Source organism: Camelina sativa, chromosome 7, assembly GCF_000633955.1.
Source record: "Camelina sativa cultivar DH55 chromosome 7, Cs, whole genome shotgun sequence".
Taxonomy (NCBI): domain Eukaryota; kingdom Viridiplantae; phylum Streptophyta; class Magnoliopsida; order Brassicales; family Brassicaceae; genus Camelina; species Camelina sativa.
Window position 1 is genome coordinate 4,805,219 of NC_025691.1, and position 11,776 is coordinate 4,816,994.

General features: G+C 33.3%; 2 protein-coding genes, 1 long non-coding RNA gene and 1 pseudogene across 5 annotated transcripts in view; 3 read left to right on the forward strand and 1 right to left on the reverse strand.

Annotated features, from left to right (window-relative positions):
* The window catches only part of LOC104700329 (delta-9 acyl-lipid desaturase 2), a 2,628-nt gene extending 270 nt beyond the window's left edge, over nt 1-2,358 (forward strand). The window contains exons 2-6 of one of the 3 annotated variants that reach the window (XM_010415835.2): nt 760-991; nt 1,140-1,280; nt 1,375-1,515; nt 1,653-1,759; nt 1,952-2,358. In XM_010415835.2, the coding sequence (XP_010414137.1) occupies nt 760-991; nt 1,140-1,280; nt 1,375-1,515; nt 1,653-1,759; nt 1,952-2,150 (820 nt within the window). In that variant the 3' untranslated portion in view covers nt 2,151-2,358. Of the gene's footprint in view, nt 1-574; nt 992-1,139; nt 1,281-1,374; nt 1,516-1,652; nt 1,760-1,951 lie in introns of those variants that run through there. The other 2 variants (XM_019227472.1, XM_010415834.2) reach the window with 2 other exon arrangements.
* LOC104704318 (glutathione S-transferase T3-like) lies at nt 4,259-5,122 on the forward strand. Its single transcript, XM_010420429.1, has one exon. The coding sequence runs from the start codon at nt 4,259-4,261 to the stop codon at nt 5,120-5,122; it is 864 nt and encodes a 287-aa protein (XP_010418731.1).
* LOC104700331 lies at nt 6,404-8,865 on the reverse strand (annotated as a pseudogene).
* On the forward strand, nt 6,734-7,185 carry LOC109125578. Its single transcript, XR_002032692.1, has 2 exons — nt 6,734-6,826; nt 6,929-7,185. It is a non-coding gene; the product is annotated as an uncharacterized LOC109125578 (long non-coding RNA).

Consider the following 11,776-nt stretch of genomic DNA (forward strand, 5'->3'; position numbering starts at 1 on the left):
TTATTATAGCTGGTCTATGTTGACACTTGGGAACCTTAGTTATGTATATTTTGATTTCCCATATGATTATGTGTAGATTAGTTTCCATATAAAAAAAAAAGACTAAAAACAGTATATGCTTAGTACAGCCAGTGAGTTATTCCAATTATATATATATATATATTTAAAAAATGAAAATAAACTCTGGAATATGATAACAGTCTTCCAGCTACCGAACGTGATTTTTGCCTGTAATCACGTACATCCATAAAGCAATGTATATCATCAAAACAGTAGAATAAGTCAAAATAAATAATATTGAGCCCTGTGTCACCCTTTGCTCTTTACGTTGGGCTGTGGCATCATCTCCTAAAAATAAACTTTTATATATTTATTTACTGGTTATAAGAATCGAACAACTTACATATATATCACTATTGCATGTAACCCATACACCTCAACCCCTTACGTGCCAAACTTTGCAACAAATATCATGATATTTATTATTTACCGATCCCATATAGCAGTGAATATATAAATTCTTTTAGTATTTCGTAACACTATAAATTAGAAGAGAGAGCCATCACTTTTTTTTTATTCTCCATTAAGTTATTTTTATCTTCTCCAACAAAGAAAGAGAGAACCTAAACAAAAAAAAAAAGAAGAGAGATCCGAAATGTCGGTGACGTCGACGGTGGAGGAGAACCACCGGAAAAATCCATCTTCTTCGCCGGTGGAGGAGGAGAAGAAGAAGAGGAGATGGGTGTTTTGGGATAGAAGGTGGAGGAGATTAGATTACGTCAAATTCTCAGCATCTTTCATTGTTCATTCTCTTGCTCTCTTGGCTCCGTTTTATTTCACGTGGTCTGCTCTTTGGGTTACGTTTCTGTTTTACACCATCGGTGGTCTTGGTATCACGGTGTCTTATCACCGTAACTTGGCTCACCGCAGTTTCAAAGTCCCTAAATGGCTTGAGTATCTCTTAGCCTATTGTGCCCTTCTCGCTATTCAGGTTCTTAACCCTATCTTCTTTGTTTTTTTTCTTGTATAAACCATATTAGTAGATCTTGAGATCTTAACTACTACCCCATTAATTGTACTTTATTTTTTTACAGATCTAAAAACTTTTTTTATTTATTTTTAAATATGCTTTTTAATAGGGAGATCCGATTGATTGGGTGAGTACTCATCGATACCATCATCAGTTTACTGATTCAGAACGTGATCCTCATAGTCCCAAGGAAGGTTTTTGGTTTAGCCATCTTCTATGGATCTATGACTCTGCCTACCTTGTTTCAAAGGTGATTTTTTTAATTTATTTATTTTTGTAAATAGTGTATTTTTTTGTTGTTTTCCTCTGTATAACCAAAATATTAATTAATTAAAAATAAACAGTGTGGAAAAAGAGCAAATGTGGAGGATTTGAAGAGGCAGTGGTTTTATAGGTTTCTTCAAAAAACTGTGATGTTTCACATTTTAGGATTGGGTTGCATTCTCTTCTATCTTGGTGGCATGTCCTTCGTTACTTGGGGAATGGTAAATTGAAGAATCTCTCTATATATATATATACGCTTTTTTATATATATATCCATAAAAAACGTATGTTATAAATTGTATAGAATCAAATTGTAATTAATGGATGTGGTTGGTGTGATTCTTCTTCTGCTCATCAGGGGGTTGGAGCAGCATTGGAAGTGCACGTGACTTGCCTCATAAATTCACTCTGCCATATTTGGGGCACTCGGACATGGAAGACCAATGACACTTCGCGCAATGTTTGGTATGTGTGAATGAATAAATATTAATCCTATAACATTTTTGGTGTATACTTGAAAATTTGAAATAGTAGAATATCTTCTATGACATTTTCCCAAAATACAAGAGTACACATGAACCAGAGACAGCTCATGTTCCAAAAAAAAAACTCAATAATGTAAAATCTTATTATTTTGTTTTGTTTTGTTTCTTGAAGGTGGTTATCGGTATTTTCATTCGGAGAGAGCTGGCACAACAATCATCATGCCTTTGAGTCGTCAGCTAGACAAGGACTTGAATGGTGGCAAATTGACATTTCTTGGTACATTGTTCGGTTTCTTGAAATTATCGGTTTAGCCACCGATGTGAAAGTACCAACAGAGGCTCAACGACGTCGTATGGCTATTGTTCGTTGATAAAACTTGCGGGAGCGCAAACAAAAAAGAAAAAGAAAAGGGATCTATTTCGATGTAACTAGAATCATTTCTAATCCTAAAAGAGTTATTGTTTTTCTTTTTGAAGTTTTGGGTTAAAGCAAAGAACGTTTCCGATGTTTTTTGGGTGTTGGACCAAGTTGATTAAGATATTTGTCGTAATTGGTACTTATAAAATCTTTTTTTTTTATATAGTGGGGGGGGCAATTAATTCGTTAATTACGGTCTCTCTTAATCTATGTGAGAGACAACTATTTTAATATACTTTACTCGAGAAAAATATCTAATCGTCGTTTACGAAAGAGGCAAAGCAAAAAAGGACACAAGACTTTGTTCAAAAAGGGTGATATATTGGTTGTTGAAGTTTATAGCCATATAAAATTGTTTCGTTCTTTTTAAATAATAAATCCATGTGACTATTTTCAGAATTTACAATGAAAAAAGAATTACAAAAGCAAAAAAAAATGCAAGAGACAGACTTTTTCAATGGGGGAATATATTGGTTTATGTGAATGTACATTGGCTTTTTGTTATATAAAATCCAAAGTTTGATGTAGAGTGTAGTAGTAACGTATATATCAATATTATCACCTTTGGCTCTTTGCTTTAACATTGAAGTCGGCACTATTTTTTTATATACAATATACACCTTTCTTAACTGTTGGGTTTTCAGTTTAAAGAAATGGTACACAAATTTTGTAGGCTACTTAGAGCATCATTACTAAGGATTCAAAAATATAAAACATAATTTTTTTCTCTCTCTCATTTCTTTTTCCCTTTCTTACTGACTGTTTTTCTCTTCTCTCTCCCCTGCTTTGGAGATAAAACATGCGATTTCTTGAGAAATCAGAGAAATCAATAAATTCACGTCGAATCCATTGAATTTTCCGGCGTACAATGGTTATTTGTTGCTCAGTCGGAAGCGATACGACGGTTCGGTTCTCACGACAATCGACGGCGGAGATTAGTTTGATGTTATCTTCGCCCAAACGACGACGGCGGTGTAACCGTGAGATACAAAGATTCGTGTTCTCAATTCCAATTTATTGATGGGATTATTCTGATGTTAGGGTTTCAGATTGTTCTCAAAATATGTTTAATATTCTGATGTTAAATTGATTATGAGATTAGTTTAATGTTCAATTGATTAAGAGATTAGTTTGATGGTGTGTTGATTTGGAGTTTGGTTTGGAGGGTTTATGGTTGTAATCGGTTTATTGTATTTTTTGTTGTGATTAGTCTCTTGTTGTTATTAAGAGTAAAATGTTTTTTGTGTTTTGTTTGTATAAGTAATTGTGTGATTACTATTGATATAAATGTCATGTTTTGTGCGAGGTGAAATGGATTTGATTTTGGAGTGATAATCATGAAGTGGTGACAGCGGGTTGGATTCTCTTATTTTAAAAGGTATGGTACTCTACCTTTCACATGTTGTTGATAGATATTGTTTGTGGTTGTGTGTTGGGATGAATTATTAGATTTGAGATGAGGTTGAGTGTTATGTTTGCTTTGTGTTTTGTATAAATTATTGTGTGAAAAGGTATGGTCTTATAGCTTTCATAAGTCATGAACCGTTTGTTGTTGTCTTATTTGATCAAGTGTTTGAGTGTGAGTTTGGGTTTGAGTTTGAGTTTCATGAAGTGTTATAGTGTTATGTTTGCTTTGTGTTTAGTTTAAATTATTGAGTTTAAAATTCCGAGAGTGTTCTTGTCTTATCTCATCAAGTGTTTGAGTGTGAGTTTGTAATTTAATTGGTTGTGTCTTTAGGTAAGATTAGGTACTTGTCGAATCAGTAATTGATGAATGCTTCAACATCAAACTTATTGTTTGATGTTATAGGGTTTGTAAGTTGTTTTAATGTGATAAATGTGTGGTTGTTGTAGTGTAAGTAAAAACTTAATGTTGAAAACCTAAACCCACTTGTTTTAAAAGTAAACTTCAGTGTAAACTTAAAAGTACAACTAAAAGTAAAACCTAACCAGCTAACATTGAGCTCAATATTAACCCTCAATGTTAAGCAATAACAAAAACCATTAACTTCTTCTCTACAAACCCTTTTCGTTTTACATCTGCTTTCACTAACACCCGAAATGGATCCAAGAAACCTTAATAGCATTCCACAACAAACATGTTTTGTTGATCTTATGAATTCTCAAAACGATTCCATCGGTTCAGATAATCCGATTCTTACAAATACATCCTCTTCTCAGCCTGTCCATTTGAACTCTACCTTCTCTTCTCAGCCTGTCCACTTTACCTCCACCTTCTCTTCTCAGCCTGTCCATTTTAACTTTAACTTCTCTTCTCAGCCACTTCACTTTAGCCCGGCACAAGAGTCTGAGGACTGTATCGAGTTAACAGTTGATGAGAATGAAGCAGACGGAGGAAGAGGAAGTAGAAAGCGGTGGAGTGCAGAAGAGGATATCAACCTGATAAGCGCTTGGTTGAATACAAGCAAGGATCCAGTTGTAAGTAATGAGCAGCGGCTTCAAAGTTTCTGGAAGAGGGTTGCTGACTACTACAAAGCAAATGATGGCTCATCTGGTTCAATAGCAAGAGGGCCTTCACAATGTAAGGCTAGGTGGAACAAGATTAACCACGTAGTCAATAAGTTTGTGGGGTGTTATGCACAAGCGAGTTCAAAGAGAAAGAGTGGAGAATCAGAAGATGATGTATTGAGATTGGCATATGAGTTTTTTAAGAACGACATGGAGAAGCCATTTCTGCTAGAACATTGTTGGAGGGAATTGAAGCATGATCAGAAATGGCTCACGGAGGAGTGTAACCATAAGCGGACTAAACTCGCTTCAGATGGAGCAGGAGCATACTCACCCGGAGAGTGCAAGGATGGATCCGAGATGAGACCTCCGGGGGTTAAAGCTGCTAAGAAAAAAGGGAAGAAACCGGTTGTTAGTATTGATGTAGAGGATGGGTCTGTGGTAAGAAAAATTTAATTGTTTTCTATTTTATGTAATTTAAAAAAATTTAATAATTGTTTTGTCATTTTATATAATTAAAGTTTGATAATTAATAAATACAAATTAAAAAATATTATTTAAATGTTTGAGCAACTTTATTTTGGATTCTCTAGTAATAGAGTGATTTTGCTTAAGTTTATCTTAGAATTACTTTATTTAATTTAGTATTAATTATATACTTAATTAATATAAAAATAACTATAGTGGTTACTCCACTAATGGTGGTCTTAGATTTTCTTGAAATTAGGAAAATATAATTTACTTTTGGATTTTATTCTTGGCGAATAGTATTTTTCTTCTTTGATTAGGGTGGTGGTCCTAGGCAACTAAAGAAAAGTGTTATTCTATATTCTTGAATTGAATTGGAAAATTCGAATTCGAAAAGTAGGGTTAGGTTATTTTCCTTTTTGCTTCTTTAAAGCTATTGTAGTTATTAGTGACAATAAAGCTATTGTAGTTATTAGGCCTCGACATAAAAATTGTACCCGAATACTCAACCCGGAACCCGACCCGAAAAACCGGGTTCGGGTTGGATATGAGTTTGTCTATAAAATCTTATTGGATTCTATTTTCTAATACCTGTGGGTTCGGGTTAGGGTCGGGTAATAGCCGGTACCCGTTTGGGTACCCATTAAACCCGAACATATAAACATATTTATAATATTTATCATTAATATAATGCAATTACCCCAAAATTATGATTATAATTTTGAATATTTCATTTAGTTTTATACCTAAATATCAAAAATAATCAAAATATCTAAAATATTTTGTTATGTAAGTCAAAATTTAACTATATTTTTTTGGGTACCCAGTAGTTCGGGTACTAATCGGGTTTTAAAATTTGTAACCCAAACCGAACCGAACCCGATAGTATCCAAACCGAACCGAACCCATATATCTAAAACTATCCAATGAGTTCTATTTTTCTAAACCCGTTTATCCGAACCCGAATGTGTAATACCCGAATGCCCAGCCCTAGTAGTTATTTACTTATTAGTGACAATGACTAAAGTTGAGGCTCTCCTAAACGATCAAATCCTACTACTATTATACCTAATCAAAACATCGTCAACTCTATCAACCAGGTGAAATAAGTGACCTCTTCTTTTGGCTAAGCCAAATCAAATCTTAGCTGTTAGTTTGTTTCGTTTTTAGGTGTGGTTTACTGCAGATTAGGGGAGATGTAGTTGCGACTTACGACGATTACAATGAACAATGCTATTATTATCAAATTATTTGAATACTAAATATATATATATATATATATATATATATTAACTCCAAGCCACGATTGTAAGTAACAAGTTCGGTAACTACTTCAATCCAACCAAAATCTAACAGCAACATAATTTTGTGTGTAGGAAAATTAGAAGTTTTATGGAAAAGTTAAAACAAAAAAAAAACGAAACTCTTTTCTTTTGTTTTTGTATGTTATAAAAGAAAGTCCAAGTCACTGGGTGCACACATCTTATTTGTGGACTAAACAGAAGCAAACCAAAGGTTTACCTCAGAAATAAGCCTAAGCTTTGAAATCATCCTTTGCTTGTCGGATGATCCCTAAAGCTTCTGCTTCATCTGCTGTCTCTGGGATGCGTAAAGCCCGTCTAATATCTGTATTCGAACTGCGGAGGAACGGGTTACAAGCTTTCTCCATCTTCAGTGTTGTTGGAATCTGAGGTTTGGCGGAAAAAACAAAGAATCAACATTAAGTTAACCAATAACATTTGGAAATTCATAAGGCTTAATTTTTTAATTTTTTTTTTCATTTTTTTACCGTAGGTAATTTCTTGCTACGGAGGTCTGCAACATGAGCTGCATAAGACTGGAGTACTTCGTTGTTTGGCTCTAGAGACAAGGCAAATTTGGAATTACTCTGCACCCAAACCAAATTAAAAAAAATCATTTTGAGGCAACCGTGTTTAGTAAAAAGCTTTTCAATTTAAGACTAGAATACCAAAATGTAACGTACCAATGTATATTCATGACCACAGTATATGCTTGTGTCATCTGGTAACGATATGATTTTTTGGAGAGAAGCAAGCATCTGCAGAGGAAGTGCAGAGGATAGAAAAAAACATCATTAAATGATTCTGAGAGTTTCGTTCCAAAAGAAATGTAACTAAGCAGGAAGATAGAGAAAGATATGTAATGTTTACCTGTTTAGGAGTGCCTTCAAAGAGTTTACCACATGATAAGCTGAACAAGGTGTCCCCAGTGAAGATAGCTCGTGATCCTGGAAAGTATAAGCTGATATGGCCTGCAAGTAGAATTACGATAATTAGACACAAAGAATAAAACGCGGGACAACAAGGCTTAAGAGGTATATAGCATCAATAGTTTTTCATTTGCACAACAGAAACCATCAAAACCTCGATTTTCGTTGGCTATATGCTTATCTATTTCGAAGAAGAGAAGAACAAGACTGTTCTGGTTATAAGGTTATTGATAAAACCCTCATGTTTCCTTAATACAATCAAGGTACAAACTTAAATCCAGGGATTATTCGAGAGAACACAGTACTATATCTGTAAGGCAATCCACCAATCCTAAAACCAAATCTCCACTCTCAGCTAAATCACGTACTAAGGAGTACAGAAAGAGAAGTTAAAAAAATCTTCCTACCTTTGCACCGTACCTGTCTTTTAATTCCAAATTCCCACCAGTGTGATCATAATGATGATGTGTATTTAATATGTATGTTAGATTTCGACCACTCCTCTTCAAAGAATCGATAACAGGTACAGCTTCAGAAGGGTCAACTACCCCAACTGTACCAGTATCCTCGTCATGCAAAATATAAGCATAGTTGTCCTTAAGACATGGCACCTGGAGGAAAAACATGGCATTATAACTCAGCAAACAAACAGAATCTATGGTTTTGAGGAGATTCCAAAGAGCACACACACCAGTTCAATTTGCAAAGAGGAGAGGTTAGAGACGCTGCAGAACTTGGAGACTCGGATAGATTTACCAGCACCACGCAAAGTCCTAAGAGGTGAAGAGACCAGCTTCATGACTCTGCACACAAGACCCTTTCTGAGGTTAAGCTGTCTCACACATGGCTGGCTTGATAGCTTCTGAAAGCAATAAAAATAAACAGAGGATTGTTACATTCTGCTTTACAAAAATATATAATATATTCAAACAAGCTTATGTGCATATATGTCTACTACAGCTTCAAAACATCTCAAAATCAATAATTTTTTTAAAACGCAACCTAGACAAAGCTCTCTCAATACGTTGGAGAACAAAACCACGGCATGAGAATGAGATTCTCAGAAAACGATCATCAAGAAATTAAGCATATAGAGATCATATGATGTTCTGAAACAAAAACAAAAATTCAGATTTTTTCACCTTCTCATGAATCAAATTCGAAAATTTCAGAAAATAATAAAATTCATCACAAGCACAACAACAAGAAACGAGAAAGAGATTAGAGATGAAACAAACCCCAGAACAGCGAAAGAAGGAGATAGCAGAAGAAGCTTTCGAGATGGCTTGCATCTCTCTCTCTGTATCGATCAACCGATCGATCTTCAATAGAGAATTTATCTAAAGGGTTAATCTTTCGGACTCAATCTCCCAGAAAAATTCTCTCTTTCGATCAAAAACGATCTTCGAAGAGAATTTTGACGGAGAAAGAGCGACAGAGAGAAGAAGAGAAGAAGAAGCCGTAACAGAGTCGAGAGCCTCAATCAAATCAATCATCACACAAATTTTGTCATATTACAACAATAACCAAACCGGACCGGAACGAACCGTACCATAACTTTCAAAACAGCGATGCATATCATCAATTTATTCTCTGGTTTTTTTTAGTAAGACGTGTCTTCACGACTATAATAAAAATAGATACAAATTTTAAATAAATCTTAAAACATTATGCGTTTTATTTCATATGTAAAAAAAAAAAAATGAAATCAATTACTATGTTTATAGAAGATACACACTTCGTGGCGGACCCAGAAATTTTTTTAACCTGTGTCAAAAATATTGGACTACAATTAATGGGGTGTCAAAAACCAAAATATGATGGGTTCAATACAATTAAGTCCATAAACCCTTAAGTAAGCTTTGATCATCATAGTATTATTAAAACCCTGCATTTTACATTCCAAAGCATATTTGCGTTTTGCCGACCAAAAAGGCACATTTTACGTCATTTTAAAAATTCTAATTGACTTTGATGATTTTATGTTCAAATTTACCTGATCATTAACGGTGGAAAACATGTATTTCTTAAACCTTACGATGAAATATTTTATAGTCATAATATATATATATATATATATATATATATATATATATATATATATATGTATATTTGATAATCAACGTTTTGAAGTAAAATGACAACATGCATGAATCATGCTCTAGAAAAAAAGAAAAGAAAAAAAAGGGATCATGGATTCATAATTCTGATGACACGAGTATTATATGTGTATCATTAAACTTGTTTTCTTAATTGTTTTTAAACGTGATTCGATAATTAGTGGACCTATCTATACACGTACGCGTGCGAATTATGCAACATTTTAAAAAACCTTACTCTCTCCATTTTGATTTAGGTTTTATATTGGGTACTAACCATATACGCGTATGCATCTAAACTTAGTTATTAATTTTTCGTCGTTAGCGGAACTGAAGACTTGAGTTTAATCGTCGTGTTTAAACATAAATCTAGTAATTGCTGTTCAAACAAAATAAGAAACATAAAGCTAGCTAGTAATTAATGGTTTTGTTCTTATAGGTCGACGATGTTGTGGATCTTCAGATTCATAGAATAATGTGCTATCTCGTAACTAGCGGTCTAGCACAAGGAATAGGATCGGCCAAACTTTTTGTTGTTGATTAATACAATTATGTGTCGTCGTACTGTCGTTCATATTTCAAGCCTCTTCAATTCACATATAAAAGTACATATATAAATGCTCACTTGTTTTTGTTTGTGTTCTTTTGTTGTAGATTTTGGAGGCCAACATTGAGGTGAATACGACTAGCCAAACTCTTTAGGCCTTAATTATAACGTATCCCCTTGCAAAAAGTACATTTTTTTTTCCGTTTACTCTTTCCAAAGCATCTTTGCGTTTTGCCGACAAAAAGCACTTATTCATGCAAGTATAAACTGTAATCGACTTAAAGAATTATGTTTACTTTATCATATTGAAATTTTAATATATTAAGCATAAAGCGATCGGGATGTTACAAGAAAAAAAAAGTTGTAAACCTTATGAGTTTATATAAATGATTTTCTATTCAACGTTCCAAAATGAAATTACTGCATGAATCATGATGATTCCTACATGACGCGAATATATATGTACTCAAAACTTATGTTTGTCCTTAGATATTTTAAGTTTGGTGGACCTATATAAACGCATGCAACTATGTAACAATTGTAGTTTGTTTCTTATAACTCAAAATAATGTTTTATATACGCGTAGTATGTATTTATATGGATACTTATACAATTAACTTCGGATATTATATATTTTTTAAACACTGAATTTAAAAATAAACCTAGTAATTAACTGTTTTGTTCTATTATAGGTCGATGTTGTGGAACGAATACGATATTCATTATTCACAGTCGCAGTCACATGTAAAAATATGCTATATATCCTACCTACCTAGGAATAGAATTGGCCTGAAGTTGTTCGGTTCTCGTGTGAGTAAGAGTCAATTTGGGATCCAATTCGGGATTTTCCTTGAAGAACTCGTGGTGTAAGGCGAACCGAGTCGTTGTATAATTTTTTTGATTAATTCCAATATGTGTTGTTCAAGCCGAGTGTTTATTCACAAATAAAAGTCAATTCTCAAAAAACCCTGTGAGACCAAAATTCCCGAGTCAAATAATGAAACAAACTCTGATGTCTATCTATAATTAAACACACACCCATACACACACGCAATTTTAAGTTATAACCAAAATGAATATAAAAATAGACAAAAAATCAACGTAATGACGGAGTAACCCATTCGCTTTCTACTCGGTCATTTGCATAATCTCTACCTCCACACGCAAATTCTTTTAGTTTCTTTTCACTTTACTACTCTAGTGAAAATGAAACCAAGTACACAGTAACACACATGATATATTTAAGGAAAAAAGACACTGAGCTATACCAAGTATAGCTTAATACATGATTACATGTACCAACTTTAAAAATGTATAGCTAACTACACAAAGTAAATAAATGTATTTCATGGCCACATGTACCAACTATATGATGACATGTGCTCAACATCACGATCATTTTTATTTTAGTACATTGTTTGTCAGAATCCGGCGTTGACTAGATATGTCCGGTGTTGACAAGCAAAACTTTTTTTTTAGTATTAGAAACAAAAGTATTAAAATTGTTTTGTTGAATTATTTATGGTTAAAAAAAACATATCTATATCCAATATAAAGATATATTATATATGTTTAATGCATTAATCTTATAATAGTTAGTTTTTAAAAAAAAAGTTCAAAACTTAAATAAAATTGAAAATAAATCATTAACAGTTTTTAAGATATTGAAACTTAAACTAAAACCAGAAAATTTATGTTATAATAAATAAAATATGGACAGTATTTACTTAACATTGCAATTCTTTGGTAAATCAACATATATCTTT

Bases quoted from the DNA above. Each gene is read 5' to 3' on its own strand.
- LOC104704318 (XM_010420429.1), top strand. From the start codon at position 4,259: ATGGATCCAAGAAACCTTAATAGCATTCCACAACAAACATGTTTTGTT.